This window comes from Cladophialophora psammophila (assembly GCF_000585535.1).
Source record: "Cladophialophora psammophila CBS 110553 chromosome Unknown aczJe-supercont1.28, whole genome shotgun sequence".
NCBI lineage: Eukaryota > Fungi > Ascomycota > Eurotiomycetes > Chaetothyriales > Herpotrichiellaceae > Cladophialophora > Cladophialophora psammophila.
The window spans coordinates 74,141-91,309 of record NW_006912949.1 but is presented as its reverse complement, the minus strand read 5'-3'; the positions used below and the strand labels follow the sequence as shown (position 1 = coordinate 91,309).

Genomic DNA, 17,169 nt, shown 5'->3' with positions numbered 1-17,169 from the left:
CAGGGATAGCGCAGTCATATCTCACCCCGATAGTCTCTTCACTGCGAGGCCTCTTGCGGTATTCCGTCCTCGTCATAGGATTCACCGATCTCGAGGCAGAAAGTCTGTTCCATCCAAGAAAATCGACTGTCCACAAATGGAGTGGTGCAACATAAGCGAAGCCTTTTTCCCTGCTCTTTCAATGTTAGCTGTAACCGAGACTTTGAATATGGTACGCACCTACCTTTGGCGTAGAATTCGGGGAAGTGCCAGCGATCAATCACTTCGTCCTCTGCCTCTGTCTCTGCCTCTGTCTCTGCCTCTGCCTCTGCCTCTTCCTTCTGGCACTTCGCAATTCTCGATCCCTAGATTACATATCCAGGGCGAATGAAACACATGCCTGGAGTTCACATTTCCCAGGGAAATGACGAGATATCCTCCATATCCCAAGAAAGTTGAGAATCAAAGAAGTAATGTTATATCCATCAGAGGCTACTCCGTAAGTAGGATAGGAAAGCAAAACCAAAGCAGCACGAACGACCACTAGTAGTAGGGTAAGTAGCAGGCACGGTATAAAGTAAAGGGGCAACGTGTAGCGACCCCGTGTACTGGGTATTAGGTGCAATTACTTCGGAAGCGGACTATGAAACCTCCGACACTCGGCCGGCATACCTTCTTCATTCTGCACCAATCTGTGGAGAGTACTCCATCTGACTTGAAATAAGGAGCAACGCTTCCTTCTCAGAAGGGCTACTTGCGTCTGAGTATCTCTCTTCCTGTGCCACATGAGCTAGATCCCTGCGATGCGAAAGCACAGCACGGCATGTCTAGAGGCAAGTTTCCCTAAACCCCAGCGGGCTGGTGAAGCATTCGATCAACAAAGGGCTACGCAATCTTCTTCTCTTCCTGCCTCCTGCCTGCTGCCTCCCCCTGAAGGCCGGTCGATACCCTTTTCGGACCTTTAGACAACGTGTCAGCCTCAAAGACCAGAAATGGCCTGCATATTTCCAAAAGAGACGGTACCGTGGTGAACTATAAAGTCCACTGGAAGTGCCGGAGACGGCAGCAACACTGAACCGCGAGGGGCGAAGAAAAGGATGGCTAGAAAAATTCTCGCTTTGAACGAGGAAAAAGCACCCACGTATCGACTATGTACATGGAAAATTGGTCCTGTGAGCGCCCGTCAAATGATTCACTGCCTTGCTTTTCCCCCTTGCCCTCGCTCCAGGAAGATGCAATATATCCAAAACATGGCATTTCAACATCTCGGTCCCCTCTTCAACCCCACGGCCCTCTCAATCATTCCTCGTACTTCCCTCCCACGAACATGAGATTACTCCGTTCTAGAGCTCCCTTCAAATATTCGTAGACGGTAAATGTTACTGCCTGTCCAGGCGCGACACGCATCACTCTGGGCGTGATACCTTTGTAGAACGCCCTGGGTCCTTCCTGCTTAAACATGTCGCTAGATATCTTCATGATCCTTGACATGGCGGTCTGACCAGGTTCTGCGGGGGTCTTCTGCAATCGTGTCTTGATCGTATCGATTGGGGCATTGGAAAAGGGACCCATGGCGCCAGATATTAGCCCAATGACCGTTGTTTGATATCCCGGTAGATTCTTGTTTTCGTATTCTGGCTGCCACCTTTGCAACATCTCTTTCAGTTCCGTGTATACGGTGAAATTGACCGCTTGGTTTGTGCCTTGTCGTAGAGCGGTGAGGGAGACACCGCGGTAGATGGCCCCGACGCCTTCTTCCCGGATGACGGTCATGAGGGCGTGAGGGGCGCTGCGGTACTTGGGAACATCGAGCGGGTCCGAGAGACTGTGATATTGGGCCTGCATTCGAATTTTGACAACCTCCATTGGGGTCACCACTGCAACTGCTTCTGTAACGCCGGCAGCCAGTCCAGCTGTGTTTGGTGAGTTAGTACATGTCCAGTCCTTGTTGCCCGTGTACTGGAGAGCATACCTAGGAATGTCGCCCGCGAGCTCACTTTCCCGTCTTGATCTGCCAGTAACTGCTTATACCACTCGTACGAAGTGAATCGAATGGCCATCTTGGGAACGATACCGGTCAGAACGGCGCCTAATCCCTTATATAGACCAAAGACTGTTTCCCGTTTGACGATATCCCTTCCGGTCATCAGAAATCCTCGTTTCTTCGTCCCCGGGGTTCTTCCTCTTCTGGACAACTGCATTCGCACTTTTATCGTGTCGAGCGGGTGGCAGACCAGGGCTTCCATCATGCCTGCGCCACCGCCGGCGATTAGATTTGTGGCCGCACTGGCCGGTTTCTTGCCGCCTTCACCTTTGACGCTTTTGGCCGACATGTTGACGAGAGATCTTCAGCGAATAATTGGCGTGGCTACCTGCTCATGCAAGGCTGTGCAGTAAGACGTAGTCGGCGCTCTTTTGAGAGGTAAGTACGGGTCTCGGACTCGCTCGATTCACGGTGAAGGGTTGAGGAGCTGCTCAGCCCGTGCAATCACCTGAGGAGAAATTAAGGATTGGAAAGAGAGCAAGTTCACTTGCAAGCGTACTTATGACAACACAGACAGGTTCGGCAACAAGGAAGGAAAAAAGAAAAATGAAGCTCCCAAGCGCAACGCCAATGCTTCAGCGAGAGAGGAGAGACGATCCTAACCAAAGCCTCCAAGGAGAGGAAAGAGGAGATCAGAGTGAGGTCGGTCTTGCATGAGCCAGATGGAAGGAAGCAAGGAAAATAGGGTTAGTCTTATGACAATCCAGCAAAGCCGTTCGAATCCGGAAAATCATCGAAGATTGCAGCTGGTAAGGGCCGAGAGGCAAGAAGGACAAATGCGTTGCCCTCGCAGGCAAAGATTTGGGTGTGTGTTTGTCCCCTTCCGCCGAGGCAGGACGACAGCGCGGGACAATGAGTGGGCAGCACCAGCCGGATGGAGCATGGGAAAGAGATTTCATCATGGCCCAAGTCTTGCCCAGTCCATCTGTAGCTTACGGGGGACCAGCACCAGCGGCTTAGCGAGACCTGGTTAGCCCAAGGGAAGCTCCCCCAGGCACAAGACGGTGGTGGGGAGTTAAAAGGACGAGTGGAAGCAGGGGACTGGATGGAAACCAGGGTCAGCTGGAGTGGCTGAAATTTGTGACGCATTTTTACGAGGGTGTACAAGTACAGTACAAGTAAAGCTGCGTGCGCTGTCCAGATGATGCCAAATGATGATGGTTGCGGGGAAGAAGCAAAAAGAAAACCATCCCCCCCCACCAGGCATGTGACTTCATTTGACCTACAAATACAAAGTATTGATCGGTCCTCGGTATTGCCTCGGTAGATCTGTTTTTCCTTTTCCAGCAACAGTCACAACCCTCAATCTCCTATCATCCATACTACACAAAACTATCATCAACATTCCTCTCTCTACAACACAGTTCAGACACACCCAGGACACTTGCTCAAACCCATCTTCGTCTTCCCCCGCCCCCTGGACCATCCCCCGGCCATTCTGGAATCTCCGCCCTGAAACCGAACAATACCCGAAGCCCCCGACTATCTTTCGTCCCATTCTCTGCTGATGTTTGCTGATTCCGATATTTTCCGGTGTTAGGGCCGAGACACTCAAGTCCAACTTGAACACCCATTCCTTTGCCGTTGTATCCTTTCGGTCAGACGCACGGTGGCAATTTGTGATCCGTCCGTCGAGTCCCAGCCCTTGGCCGACATATCCAAGATTCTCGGGAATCGCAGAACGATCGGAGACAAGTACTTAGTCGAAGAAGTCCGTCGTCCTGGAGGCTGGGTTAGCATAACCATATCGATCGACCCGGTCCTTCTTGGCCAAAGTACCTCCATGAGAGTCATCGGCGCGCCACACTCGTGCCGTCCGCCTTCTTCTGTCGGAGCATTGGTGCGTGTGGTTCACGGTCTCAGGATTGCTTTTCAGTGGCGCCCATAACTTTGGCCGTCAGTTTTGCAGTTCACTGGGACGTACTAGCCGTGCAGCTTCGTGGAACGTGCACACACCTTGTGCGGTGTGCGAATCGCACTTCGCAACCATTCTTCAGTCTCCAAGATCGGCATGAACAGCTCGCTGTAAGAGCCACGTCAATTTTGTGAGGCTCCCGGGTTTCAGATAATCCAGGAGCAAAAACCTCTCCTGTATCGGCACAAAGTCTTCCCAAGCAAAGATCCCGAGCTTCTTGGCAAGTCTCTGAAACTGCACCGCAAACCATTCTTGATTCTCAACCAGTTCGCTTGCGACAGCACCCAAGCCAGCAATCCAAAAAAGCATCGTCTCTTCTTTCAAACTCGCCGGATGTTCATGCAGACTCGAAATAATCCGTCCCAACCGGTTCCTCAAAGCTTTGGCATCGACAGCTGCCCGCAGCGTGACGAGTCCCGCACTCGCAGCATACGGAGTGCATGCTGGGATGAATGCCATCCAAACAATTAACGCCAGTCGAACACAGTCCTGAAAACTTTGATCCCCAGAAACTGGGCTTTCGGGGCAATCCCCAGCGTCGCCGTCTTTAAAGTTGATTAGTTCATCCGCGATGAAATAGCTTCGAGCAACAGCCCAGTCTCGTTTTGGAATGAGTACTTGTTCAATGACGCCGACCCAATGGCAATGTATGACGCAACAAAGCTCCAGAACAGTGTCGAGGAGGTTTTGAAAATGCTCGCTGAAGATGCTATCTGTCTCCGTAAAACCGCAACCCATTGGCTGGCTGCCGTGCTCGCGCAAGGCTGCCACTCCACAAGTATATTGCTGCGGCGTAAGCTCTTCCGTCTCCCACCTCTCTTGGATCAAAGGTGGAGTCTGTGTGGCAGCAGCCTGGAAGCGATCAGCAAGCCAGAGCATCCGGCGCATATAGGGATCCAAGTTTCGGAAACCGCCGAGATGCTGGTTGCAGAGATACATAATCATTTTTCCGTGCGTCCAGACCGCCTCCCAATTTCTCCGGTAGCTCTCGACTGCCCATAGGTATAGAATACTTTGTACCAACTCATGTGTGATTGGCCGGCCTTGCGCCAGATACCTCCTCAGGAGTCGAAGGGTTGCATCTGCCAACCGCTCGGGTAGATCCGCTCGGGAGAAATGGTATCGATCAACAAACTTCATGCGAGCACTAGCGGCGGCCAAAAGCGCAAGGACATGCAGTTCGTCGGTGGACGCTCGCCGGATAAGTTGCACAGCAGGACTGGATGAGGTCGCTCGAGGATGGCCCATGAATGCAACCATATCGCTTCGGGTCACTGCAGGGAAGAACCTCAGAACGAAGTACTCGAGTATTCGATGCTTTTCAACGTTCATAGGCACTCTAAATTGGCCAAACGGATCCAATGAGCCCCAACTCGGCATGACAAGGGAGAGCTTCGGAACATCGTCCTGGGGCCGAGCTGGAGTGCAGCAATCAGCGTCTGCCTCGCGGCTCTGAATGACGTGGGGTCTGAGGGCAACAGAATGGGTCCCCTTGCTGGAAGGTGTCTCTGGATGCACGGAGAGAGGTGCCGAGGCGGGCGTTTGCCTGGGAGCGACGGAAACAGGAGTCCATCCTAGAGAAAACAGCCTGGCTCTCTTCAGTTTCCTCCGGTTTTCCTTTTCCTTTTCGTAGTCGCGAGATTTCTGAACATGTTTGTGGATCTCACGCGAGCTCTCAAGGTCGCCTTTGCTGTTGGAGAGGGACTTTGACAAGGGCGTCTTGTTCACGAAAAGAAGACCGGCCTTGTTGGCGGGCATCTCAGAGATGCATATTCGCAGGTAGTGCTTTGTAAGAGATGAGCGCGCATGGCCACATATGGACAAGATTTAGGGACCAGAAGGGGGACCTGTGGAAGGAAACAGAGAGGAAAGGAGGGTGAGACGGGGCTGCTGCACCAGGCGGTCAATATGCTCGCGGATTAACGAATGCCAGCTCCATGGAGCTCAGCGTGCTCAGAAACAGAAAATGGGCCGTTGCTGAGCGGTCGGCTACTGGGCCAGCCTTTAGAGCCTGGAGTCGTATGGTCGGGGAGGGGTATCGAGGGGATAAAGAATCTCCGGGCTGCACCAACTCGATCCCAACGGTTCCGTGGGGCATCTTGATAGGCGTCTTCCTCCCGCGGCCTTACACTAAGGCAGACACATGGCAGAGCTCTCTGTGTGGGGAGGGATTCCTAGAACAACAGTGCTACCAGCCAATGGAAGGCATAGACAAAGTGAGATCCTCGGTCACACCTGACCATAGTGTTGCGGATCTCGATCGGCGGACCTCGTTAAGCCTGATTTGGGCATCGTCAAGTCGCCTAAAACGGCTTCTTGATGCGATGGGGATGGAGAAGGGAAGGTGGTGAATATGCAGGTCTCTCATATAGGTCGACAACGATGCTGTGTTTCTCTTCTTGTGAGTAGGCCACTCGAAAGAAGGAAGACTGCGGCCTTGGCAATGCCTCTTTGTGCGGCGATAATCTCTCTGGGTACGTACTTACATACTACGTACCTCGTACTCCCAAAGCTGCCCTCGCCTGGACCACCACCCATTTCCCTGTGCTCTCCACGTCGTGATAGGTCTAATGCCGCACATCTCAACTATAACTTCTCTCTAGCGCCCCTGTTCCGTGGTGTCCTTCGCGAATCAAAAGCAGCACCTCTTGTCCGACGATGGCTCTTCTCGGCGTCCTCGCTCCTATACTTGCGACGCCTGTACGGTTCCGCACAGACGAGGCTTCTGGACGACGATACTCACTAATAGAACGTTGACAGAATGTTTTGCATAAGAGAAAGAGAAAGATATCGCAAGACGGAAGATGCCCACATGGGACACAGGATGTGAAAGATATTGTCATAATCAGGCAAGTTGACGTCTGCCGAAACGCAGAAGCAGTACCCGCGAGATACCCAACGTACAGCTGTACAAAAACAACCCGAACCGTGGTAGGGGCAACGTAAAGAAACCGATCAAGGCCCACCGCGCTGAACCTCAAAGAGCCTCCCGAACCATTATAGCCCAAGACTTGGATCAGAAGAGGGATGTTTCATCAATCGTCAATCCATCAAGACAAGCAAGCAACCATCAGCCCCTCATAGTACTTGTCAAAATGAATCTCACCTTTGATTCTCTGGATCAGATCCTTCTTGTACCGGTGCGCATAGGCGCGCTTGACCTGGTCCAAATGCAACCTGTCCCAGTGCACCCTAACCACCCGCTGAACAAGCAAAATATCCTTCGTGCCCGGCCCTGCCATCGCATCCTCCAGCTGCGTGGCGTCAGACATTGCGCGATCACACGCCCTGCGCACCATCAAGAGCAGCGCATCTTTCATGTGTCCCGAGAACTCGGATTCGATGACCTTTTCAAACGACGAGCGGTACATCTGGTGCCAATGGTGGGCGATAGCGCGGATTTGTCCATCAGACCGCCTGCTGAGAATTGTGCACACGGTAAGTTGATCGGTGCCGACGCGCGCATCCATGGCGCGATGTAACTCCGTGCAATCACGCTCGGTCTCGGTAGGGATAACAGGCGCGGATTCCTCGTTTCGCGTGGCCGACATGACCAGGTCGAACAACTTTTCCGTCTTGAGCGATAGATCCCCTTTGACATCGGCTTCAAGGGTATGCCTGTACGTCTGCTGATACGCCTGCTTTATCGCGCGCATGTCTGCATTCGAACGACCCAACAGAACATCGTTCAACACCGACTCCTTTGTCCCTAGCCCTTTGATCGCTCCATGCACACTGTGTACATCGTGCATAAGCGGGCCCTGAACAAGCGCGACCAGCCCATCACGGAAATACTTGGATGTCTCCGACTTGATATCTTTCTCCAGATCACGGTGGAAGCGTTGGTTGTAGGTATTTCTCAGTAGTGCCATCTGTAACGGGTCCGGTTTCGAAAGGATCTGGATCAGGGTTCTCTCGTCGGTGCCGAAACCTTTCATGGCATTACGCAGGGCTTCTGCATCACGCGATGCATCACCTTGTGCTTGAGCGCCGGGTACGTAGCCTGGTGAAGGTTGCGCGGGAGGGGGGCCATATTGCTGATATTGTTGTGGAGGAAATCCGCCGGGAGGAGGAGGGCCATAGCCGCCCTGCGGCGGCGGAGGTCCGCCATACTGTCCTGGAAAAGGGCCTCCCTGAGGAGGACCCCAACCTCCTTGCTGTGGAGGAGCGCCATAACCTCCCTGCGCAGGAGGATATCCGCCAGGTTGTGGAGGTCCTTGTGAAGGGTATCCATATCCTTGTCCCTGAGGAGGATAACCTCCATACGGTGGTTGACCCTGCGGAGGGCCGTATGACATTTGCGCGATGAGATAAAGATGAAGATAGATGCTTCACGAGGGTGGGATGAAGGAAGGATCGTTTCGACAAAGTTAATGCGCAGATACGAGGGGAAAGGCCAACAAGGTTGCCTTTTGAGCTCAAGAATGATATATAAGTCGCCACGTCCCCTGCTAAGAGAACACGGTCGTAAGAGGATCAGACAAGGCAGAATCGCGTGAGAGTAGGATGACGCAGCAAGTTGGAGAAAGAATAGCGGAATGGGTTGGTAAACAACGAGTGGTCGGGCGACCGAATGCTGAGAGCACCCAAGACCGCCTCCGCAGGCGGGGCAGTGAACATTGAACATTTGCTGTTGCCTGGTGGGGGGAGAAGGGAGCGTTGCGCTAGAAATGTGGCTGGACACACCAAGACACCTCTGCTAAGGCCGAGTGCGGTTAAGACAAGTCATGTGACTAGCTCCGCCCCGTGGCTCAGCCTTGGCAAATAAATCGAAGTGGTGCCGCGGACTTCGGACCCACATATTACGTCCGTGGACAATTTGCCATTCGGATTTTGGCATCAGCCGATGGGGTAGACTGAAGGCTTTTCCCTCCGCGAATTAGCCCATATAGCACCGATAGATATCCTTCGAAAACAGAAATAGTGGGAGGCGTTCGGTCCGTCCTCAAGGGAGGTAGCGACAAGCGGATGACATACATACTCGGTATAGGATCCATAATACCACAGAGACCGGATTGAGATGCATGCAGATAAGAAATGGTACCGGAGGAAGAAAAGCCATGATAAGCATATGCTTGTATGATTTTCGCAGAATACATGGGACCTGGGTCTAGCGTGCATGAAAAAAAAATAAAAAATAAAAAAAACTACCCAGGAAGGTGGAAGCAAAAATCTTGGTTTCATTCCGCAGATTGATCCTCGTGGAAGACCAATGCCCGAACTTCAATCGACTCGCGCGAATCCTCGTTCACAGTCTCGGGATTCACAAATGCAGTGTGTGGCACTCTCCTCGCGCGCCCGTCCAGCTTGGAGTCGAAGCACTTGATCAGAAGAACCTCCTCTGGCGTCTGTCCGTAGAGATAGTGCCACTTGTGCTCCGGGTTGGGTCGCACCGTGTAGGTCTCGCCCTGCCGGTTAGGGTAGATCAGACCGACGCCAATGAGATCGGAGTCTGGCACCGAGTGCGCTTCCGCGACGGCGAGAGGGTCCTTGAGGATGGTCTTGATAGGTCGCCAGACGTTGATGATCTGGTAGCGTGTTTTGAGCAAGGCATCGGCCTCGTCGGGGAGATGGTGGGGGACGCGCGACCTGGCTGCGCTGTAGCTTTGATCGATGTGAACACGATTCACTGGCCCGCGGAGAGGAGATGCGGCTGGGCTGCCTCGTTGATCCTTTTGCGCTCGGCGGATCGTGTGGTCGAAGATCAAAACACGTGAGGCCCCAGTGCTGTCATACACAGTCCGTCAGCTAGAGTCAGATCGAGGGGAGATTACCCAGGCGTCACACTCACGCGTCCTTCAACAGCTGTTCAGTCTCTAGATAATAATTTGCCCTGATCTGGGCATCGTCGAGAAAGTCCTTTTCAATACTCGCATGACGATAAATCTCGAAGCCACTCTTGTCAAGCGTATAGTTCTTCTCTTCACCTCGAATATCATGTATCGTCACATCCAGTGGCTGGACTGGTCTTTCGTAGGTCTCTGGCTTGCCAACATAAGTTGGAGCAGGAGGGCTTCCATCCCCAGGGTCTTTGTAGTAGTTCAACTGGGTATGGACATGATGCTTCTCCGGCTGAGGCACAGAAGCACCCTTCAACTGTGCCGTCAAAGGTTCGAACGAGGTCGAATGACCGTCGGGCTGTTGAACTGCTGCCGATGCCATTGTCGTTGCTTTTTGGTGGACAGTTCTCGGAATCGTACCTCCAAGTGAGGATGCCTCGTACTTATGGTCAATGCCATGGCATTTCCTGATTTGTCAGATAGCACGCCATCCTGGGTTGTATACACGCGATGGTCAGACAGAGTGTGGGGTAAGCCATCCAGGACGCGTTTGTATCAATACCGAGGCCAATAGGCATTTGTGCCATTGGATGACGTGCCCGAATCCCTCAGGCGTTCAGGATGTTATGTTCAGAGAAGCGAAGCATTTCAGTTAATTGTTTCACACCCTTCCAATCGGTACTCATGTTGCTTATCAATACAGTGCACTGACTATAATTCCTTGCGGACAAGTTTCGTGACTGTTGTCCCGTCACCGAGGACATCCGTTTCTTCCTCTAGTCTGTAGCCTCTATAACGAGGTAGAGCAATGGTCCACGCGAACCAATAGACAACTCCGAAGATAAGACTATAAAGATGGTCAGCAAACGTCTTCTGGGCAGGGATGCTGCGCACATTGCAAGGCCGACCAGTGCATAAGTAGCGTAGAAGAAGTTGACATCCGAAGACCCCTTACTAGAAGGAAACAGCGGAGCGCCAATCAGTGCCACAGATAATACGATCCTGAACCACACAGCCGGAATCCAAGCCTTGAATGGTCGTCGCAGATCGGGCTTCTTGATACGGAGTACGAGCAAGCCAGCAGCGACGGCTAGAGCAAAAAACTGCCCTGCGTATCCTTCGACATCGGCGATGAAAGCATATACTGTGGCAGAAGGCGGTAGAGCGATGACCAATATAGATGGCACATAATGGACGATGAGCCCGCCGAGGGGAGCACCAAATGGTTTGGAAGAGGCCAGAACTTCCGAAAAGGGGAGAAACCCTTGTCTGGCAACTTCCTGATTGACTCGAGCCTGAGATAGAATTAGATCGCTCAACCGCCGGATGGGGGAGCGATGCATACCAAGCTGAACGTGACCACCATGACATTCCCTGCAGCGCTAAGAGCAATAGCAAGCGGAAGAAACTTGTTGCCAAAGCCAGCTCCAAAGACTCGCTCAAAGAAGAGTGCTGCTATGAGCTCTCTGCTGCGCTTGACCTCCTCAAGCGGGACCACCGAGAGATACGCGACATTAACAAGCACATACATTGTACAAGCCGTCAGCAACGCAACTGGGCCGACCGATCTGAGTGTCCGGACAGGATCCTTCACCTCATTAAGCACGTTGTTGACATTGCTGAGGCCTGCGTAAGAGTAGAGAATCTTGAAGAACGCCGTCGACAGGTTATTCCACGCCCAATCGGAGCCAGTCCACAGGTCATCCCAAGCTGTGGTTGAAGCATGGCCCGCGGTGCTGCTAGACGAAGTATGGGGTCGCAGCAGCACCACAAACAAGCCAGTCAAAATCATGAACACAATCAACCCAACCTTAATCCAACCTAGGATATTCTGGATCCAGATTCCTGTCTTGTAAAAACAGCTGTGGACGATTGTGATCCAGGTCAACAATCCGACCGCCAGTAATTTGGTATTCAGATCGTCGGGAGTAGCCCCAGCGGCGAAAAGAGTGTATTTTGCAAAGACGATGCAATTGCTTGCGGTGAATCCAAGGAGAACAGCTTGGACAGCAACCAGGGTCGAGGTGAGGAACCGCGGTCTTCGAAAGGTATACTCCAAATACACTTTGACTCCGCCTGATCGAGGAAGCATGCATCCATATTCCATATCGATGGCTAGTCCGGCCCACGCAACCAGAGCTCCGACAACCCAGAGAACAAGAGCCAGGCCCGGACTGCCTACGTTCTGGACGATCGTTCCAGGCATGGCAAAAATGCCTGACCCGATGACTCGAGAGATGACCAGGATATAGGCGCTTCCCCAACCAATGTTTCTTCCCGCTGTAGATGCCTCTGGCAGCACATCATTGTCAATATTTCGCTCATCCTTTGCTGTCTGGGTTACCAGGCTTTCCGAATCGTGCAGAGGACTTTGATCGGGGTTGGGGGATAATAGAGGAGATGTTTCAAGGTCTTGCATCTCGGGAGCCATTGACCATTCGAAGTCAACACTCAACAAAGTAGTCCCTGGAAGCAAACAAGAGAGACAAAGTGGCCAAAGAACATCGGCATATACATAAGAGAAGGCCTGAATCGTACAAGGCGTCGTGGGCGAAACATGCTGGTGCACAGGGGTACCCGTGCTGACAAACTTGACACCCGCAGACACATGTCAACGGCCAACATATTGACCAAATGTATCGCATCAATTCGCGGGTCAGTCACGTCAGGGTGTTCGAGGCCAGTGAGGAAATGATGTGGATTGCTCATTTGGGCCCTCCATCACGCCATATGGTCTTATCTCAGGGGCTGATATTTCTGACGTGGCCAGGTCAGACATTGTTCCTTCTTGGATGTAGGACAAACGCTTCTCGGCTCCCTTTCATTGTGTGCTTGATGATAGCTGAGCGCGCCCATGAGGTAGCTGTAACCTTCTTCCTTTTTACTTAGCTCGCAACGTTAATTTCATCCGACCTAGATGGCTTTGGAAAAGGGCGAGCGACGTGCCAAGCTATTATTAGTCAGCCGGATAAATCACGGACAACCCGGCCGCTGCCCAGCTTTCCCCGCAAAATTCTTCCGGTGGTACTCGGCAAGGTCGATACCCGTCAAGCCCGTCGAGCATTATCGCCTAGTGGATCTGAGCCTCGGTCCGTGGCTGGCAGCTCTAACACCAGAGACGGCGAGAGCTACAAACAACAATGATGACTTACCTGCTGATATCGACTGACATTTCTCATCACCCTCCTTGTCCAAGGCTTTTTTTTTTCAGTAAATCTGCCATGCCATAGAATACAGCACGAGCCAGCAAGTTTTCAGCCTATTTGGCCTGTGAGGGCGGGAGAATCCTCAGTTGGGACGTGAACCGAGGGCAAACATCCGAATACGTCTAAAACGAGCAAGGGGAGGGAGTCGAGCCTGCTATTGACCTAGGACAAGAATTGAAGCTGTATATAAGCACACCGCGACATCAATATCTCTGGGGGGATAAAAGCTCTCAATCTCTTTGTTCAGGAGAATATTTAAAAAAAAAAAATCCCAAGGCTATCGCAGCCTAACACAAGGCAGAGTAGTCGGCGACTACCACCACCACCATGGCCAACAACCAACGCCTAACAGTGGACAAGATCAAAGTCTACAATGACCCACGAGTCTCTTTCCTGTCGGCCTTCTTGAACGGCCACACATACGGCTACCTATTCAGCCCGGCGTCGGCCTCGGTCCCGAAACGAGGCACCATCTTCCTCATCCACGGCTTCCCGGACATCAGCATGGGATGGCGCTATCAGATTCCCTTTCTCACCAAACTAGGGCTCGACGTGGTCGCGCCGGACTCGATGGGCTACGGACGCACCGACGCGCCTATGTGGACGCTCCAAGACTACAGCTACAAGCGTGCGGCCGACGACATGGCCGAGCTGTGCCGACAGAGGGGCCTCACCAAGATCATCCTGGGCGGCCACGACTGGGGCGGCACGATCGTGTACCGCATCGCACAGTACTACCCGGACCTCATCACGGCGGTGTTTAGCATCTGCACGCCTTACTTCCCGCCTCTCCCCAAATACGAACCGCTGGGGATCCTGGTCCAGAAGCGGCTCCCCAACTTCGGGTACCAGGAACACTTCGTGTCCGGCGAGCTCGAAGAGGTGGTCAAGTCCAAGGCCGAGATCCGGCAGTTCCTCGTCAACCTGTACGGCGGGCGCACGAAGGACACGCGGGAGGTGGGCTTCGACCCGAACAAGGGGCTCGACCTGGCGCGGCAGGCGTGCATGGGCAGTACAAAACTCCTCGCGGACGAAGAGCTGGGCTACTACGTGGACGAGTACGCGCGACACGGCGTCTACGGCCCGCTCAACTGGTACCGCACCCGCGAGGTCAACTACATGAACGAGTGGCGCGACTTCTTCGGCAACGGGCAAAAGGACCCCGCGCAGGCCGAGCAGGACCTGAAGCTGAAGCAGGAGGTCTTGTTCGTCCTCAGCAAGAAGGACCAGGCCCTGCAGCCCTTCATGGCCGCCAAGATGCCCGAGCGCATCGCGCGGCTGACCTGGGCCGAGGTGGATGCGGGCCACTGGGCGCTGTGGGAGAGGCCCGAGGACTGCAATCGGATCATTGGCCAGTGGCTGGAGGAGAAGGTCTTCCCCATGATGGCGCGGGAGAGTAGGCTATGAATAGAAAGACTCTGACAACTTGTGAAGACGGCTGAAGGAGGATCCGGGGGTCTTCAATGTCTATCACGGTTGTCGCATGACTTTCACTTTGCTGGATAGTCGCTGGTCTTGGGCGTCTCTATCTTTGTCTTCGAGTTCCCCGAGGAGGTTTCGGAATGATCATAAAATCAAAACGCACGTTATCTATCCGGAAAAGCCTCTACAAGGACTTTCTTACGCATCCAGTCTCCCCTTGTTGTCCCTCCTGCAAGTCCGTTTCCCGTCCCCTTCACGATTTTTCGCAGTTTCAAGCGACTCACAAATGCATCCCTCTAACATCGCTTAAAATCAATTCCGCAATCGGTTCTGTTAAAGTCTCATCGACGCTCAGACTCATCAACATGCCAATCTTGACGTTGATTGCGCTGTTTCTATCGTCCACAATGCTCCATATCTTGTCCTTTATCTCGAACTCGGTCTGATAATCTAGCAACAGCTTCTCGATTCGTTCCTTGTGGTCCAACACACTTAATTGCGGATCGCTGCCCAGGGATATGCTGATGGCGTGGTACATGTGTTGCGCGGGAGGGACATGCACCAGCATCGAAGGGGTGTCTGGGAACTTTGAAATGGAGACTTCGGTTTCTTTGGTGCGGTCTTGACCGTCAACCGTGACTTTCAGATCCTTGGGTCTCTCGGTGACGGCGAGGAAACGGAAGCTCCATGTTCGACCCGTGACATAGGCCGTGAGTTCGCCTTTCGCTTGGTCATAGTAGATAGGTGAACCACGCTCACCTGTTTGAGGCCCCTCTTTTTCCACTTGCAGCGAGTCGTCTGCTGGATCCTCGAGGACCAAAGTTTTGCCATTGCGTCCGATTACCACAAGAACCTCGAAGTGTTCTGGATTGAGACCACCATTTTCTGGCCTCTTGTTTGCATCCAGAGGAATGATGCTACCTTCATGTGCCAACACAGGGATTTCATGCAATGGGCGGTACATGTTCAACTCCCTGTTCCCGTCGTAGACTGTGCCAGTGAAGACATCCACATGGCGATGCATAGGCGGCAACCAGACCTTGACGCATGCCAAATTCGTGCGCTTGTCCCGCGGCTTCACGATTGGCGCAACAATAAGTTCTGAGCCAAAGAAGTACTGATTAGGCACCTGGTAAGCCTCAGCGCTCTCAGGGAAGAGCCAATACATTGGCTGCATGAGCGGTTCGTCGTCAGTAGAGGCGCGGACATTGCACATGTAAAGATAGGGGATCATGCGATGACGAAGACGCATGAATCCCTCGATGATGTCTCCACTCTCCTTACGATACAGCCAGGGTTCCTTGGACGTCCACCTCGAGTTGGAGGAATGCAGACGCATGATAGGGCTGAAGACACCAAATTGCACCCATCTTGTCACCAGCTCGTCGTCACGCTTTCCATGAAAGTGGCCACCGATGTCATGACTCCACCAGCCATAGCCAATATTTGAAGCTGTGGCCGTGAACTCGGGTTGGAACTCCAGCGAAGCCCATGTCGTCACCGTATCCCCCGAAAAGCCGACGGGATAGCGATGACTGCCTGGGCCGGCGTATCGTGAAAAGATGAGCGGACGTTTGCCGCCGAGTGCGTTGTCGAGGAAATGGAAATGATTGAGTAACCACAGAGGGTCGATTCCTGGCACTTTGGTATGAGAACCCTGTTGCCAGTCAATCCACCAAAAGTCACAGGCAACCCTTTCAATGCTTCGATGAAGAATGTTCAAATATGCTTCCATGAATTTGGGAGTCGTCGGATCGAACAAAATAGGATTCTTCTTTGAGATGTCGTGGCCCAGGAACTTGGCCATCTCCTCGTACGAGTCTTCGTGCGCGTGGATGCCAGAGTGCGGATGGTCGTTGAGGGTGATTTTCAGATTCCGACTGTGAAGCTCTCGTCCAAACGTCGCGGGATCTGGGAATAACTTCTTGTCCCAAGTATAACCGGTCCACCCGGCATGGGGTACTCGAGGATCATCCACCATGTGCCAATCCATATCCACGACCGCGACCGACAAGGGGACATCGTGACTCTTGAATTTGTCCATCAAGCCGATATACTCATCCTGGTGGTATTTGTAGTACCTTGACCACCAATTTCCCAGAGCCCATCGTGGGAGTAGCGGTTGTTTGCCGCTTACCGCGTAGAAATCCCTGATAGCACCCTTGTAATCATGACCATGGCAGAAGAGATATCCATCAATCCGATCACCGGGTCGTCGACCAGCCACGAAGCCCTGGCCATCAAACAGCATCGACTTACTGTCATCTAGAGCGGCATAACCAAATCTCGACAGCACACCGTTTCCCATGTCACATCGCCCGTCAACTTCGTCCAACGTCCTGGCCGTTCCGCCAAGATTCTCTCTTCTGCCATGGCTGGGTTGAGCACCAAACCGCCACTGTGCACCCCACAGGGTGACTTTGGCTGAGAAGCTGCATAAGAGCCCACTGGCGCTGAACCGCTTCTTGTCGTAGCTCAGGTGGAAATGCTCGTTGATGATCTCGAGTTCTTCGGCCCTGTCGACTACTTGGAACTTGGGCACGGGGAACTCGCGGTTAATGGCGAAGGTGGAGGCTCGGTCTTCAAATTTGCCGTCGTAGGACCATTCGTACCGGATCAGACGGTCGGTTAGGATGGTAAAGCGATAGTGAGGCCCCGCAACGACAGCATCGGGATGGGCCACGGGCTTGCTTTCAAAGTGATAGAGCTTCATCTGGAAGACTACCCTGCTCTTTTTGGTGGTCACAGATTTGGAGAACGAGTAACAAAAGTCAAGAGATCTTGTTTAGGTATAGATCGAGCGGTAGAGGGAAAGGCACACCG

The 17,169-nt window shown here is 52.9% G+C and overlaps 7 protein-coding genes across 7 annotated transcripts; 1 reads left to right on the top strand and 6 right to left on the bottom strand.

Annotated features, from left to right (window-relative positions):
- Positions 1 to 1,278: 1,278 nt before the first annotated feature.
- A1O5_11720 (uncharacterized protein) lies at positions 1,279 to 2,312 on the bottom strand (the record flags this gene model as incomplete). The annotated part of the gene is made up of 2 exons (XM_007752291.1): positions 1,279 to 1,892; positions 1,952 to 2,312. The coding sequence occupies 2 exons, from the start codon at positions 2,310 to 2,312 to the stop codon at positions 1,279 to 1,281; spliced, it is 975 nt and encodes a 324-aa protein (XP_007750481.1).
- A 1,704-nt stretch (positions 2,313 to 4,016) lies between these two features.
- Positions 4,017 to 5,696, bottom strand: A1O5_11719 (uncharacterized protein; the record flags this gene model as incomplete). The annotated part of the gene is made up of 1 exon (XM_007752290.1): positions 4,017 to 5,696. The coding sequence occupies one exon, from the start codon at positions 5,694 to 5,696 to the stop codon at positions 4,017 to 4,019; it is 1,680 nt and encodes a 559-aa protein (XP_007750480.1).
- A 1,292-nt stretch (positions 5,697 to 6,988) lies between these two features.
- Positions 6,989 to 8,236, bottom strand: A1O5_11718 (uncharacterized protein; the record flags this gene model as incomplete). The annotated part of the gene is made up of 1 exon (XM_007752289.1): positions 6,989 to 8,236. The coding sequence occupies one exon, from the start codon at positions 8,234 to 8,236 to the stop codon at positions 6,989 to 6,991; it is 1,248 nt and encodes a 415-aa protein (XP_007750479.1).
- Positions 8,237 to 9,118: 882 nt separating this feature from the next.
- On the bottom strand, positions 9,119 to 10,100 carry A1O5_11717 (uncharacterized protein; the record flags this gene model as incomplete). The annotated part of the gene is made up of 2 exons (XM_007752288.1): positions 9,119 to 9,665; positions 9,730 to 10,100. The coding sequence occupies 2 exons, from the start codon at positions 10,098 to 10,100 to the stop codon at positions 9,119 to 9,121; spliced, it is 918 nt and encodes a 305-aa protein (XP_007750478.1).
- A 329-nt stretch (positions 10,101 to 10,429) lies between these two features.
- Positions 10,430 to 12,149, bottom strand: A1O5_11716 (uncharacterized protein; the record flags this gene model as incomplete). The annotated part of the gene is made up of 3 exons (XM_007752287.1): positions 10,430 to 10,565; positions 10,613 to 11,013; positions 11,064 to 12,149. The coding sequence occupies 3 exons, from the start codon at positions 12,147 to 12,149 to the stop codon at positions 10,430 to 10,432; spliced, it is 1,623 nt and encodes a 540-aa protein (XP_007750477.1).
- Positions 12,150 to 13,251: 1,102 nt separating this feature from the next.
- A1O5_11715 (uncharacterized protein) lies at positions 13,252 to 14,331 on the top strand (the record flags this gene model as incomplete). The annotated part of the gene is made up of 1 exon (XM_007752286.1): positions 13,252 to 14,331. One exon carries the CDS (start codon positions 13,252 to 13,254, stop codon positions 14,329 to 14,331), a length of 1,080 nt encoding a protein of 359 aa, XP_007750476.1.
- Positions 14,332 to 14,626: 295 nt separating this feature from the next.
- On the bottom strand, positions 14,627 to 17,059 carry A1O5_11714 (uncharacterized protein; the record flags this gene model as incomplete). Its single annotated transcript, XM_007752285.1, has 1 exon — positions 14,627 to 17,059. One exon carries the CDS (start codon positions 17,057 to 17,059, stop codon positions 14,627 to 14,629), a length of 2,433 nt encoding a protein of 810 aa, XP_007750475.1.
- Positions 17,060 to 17,169: the final 110 nt, after the last annotated feature.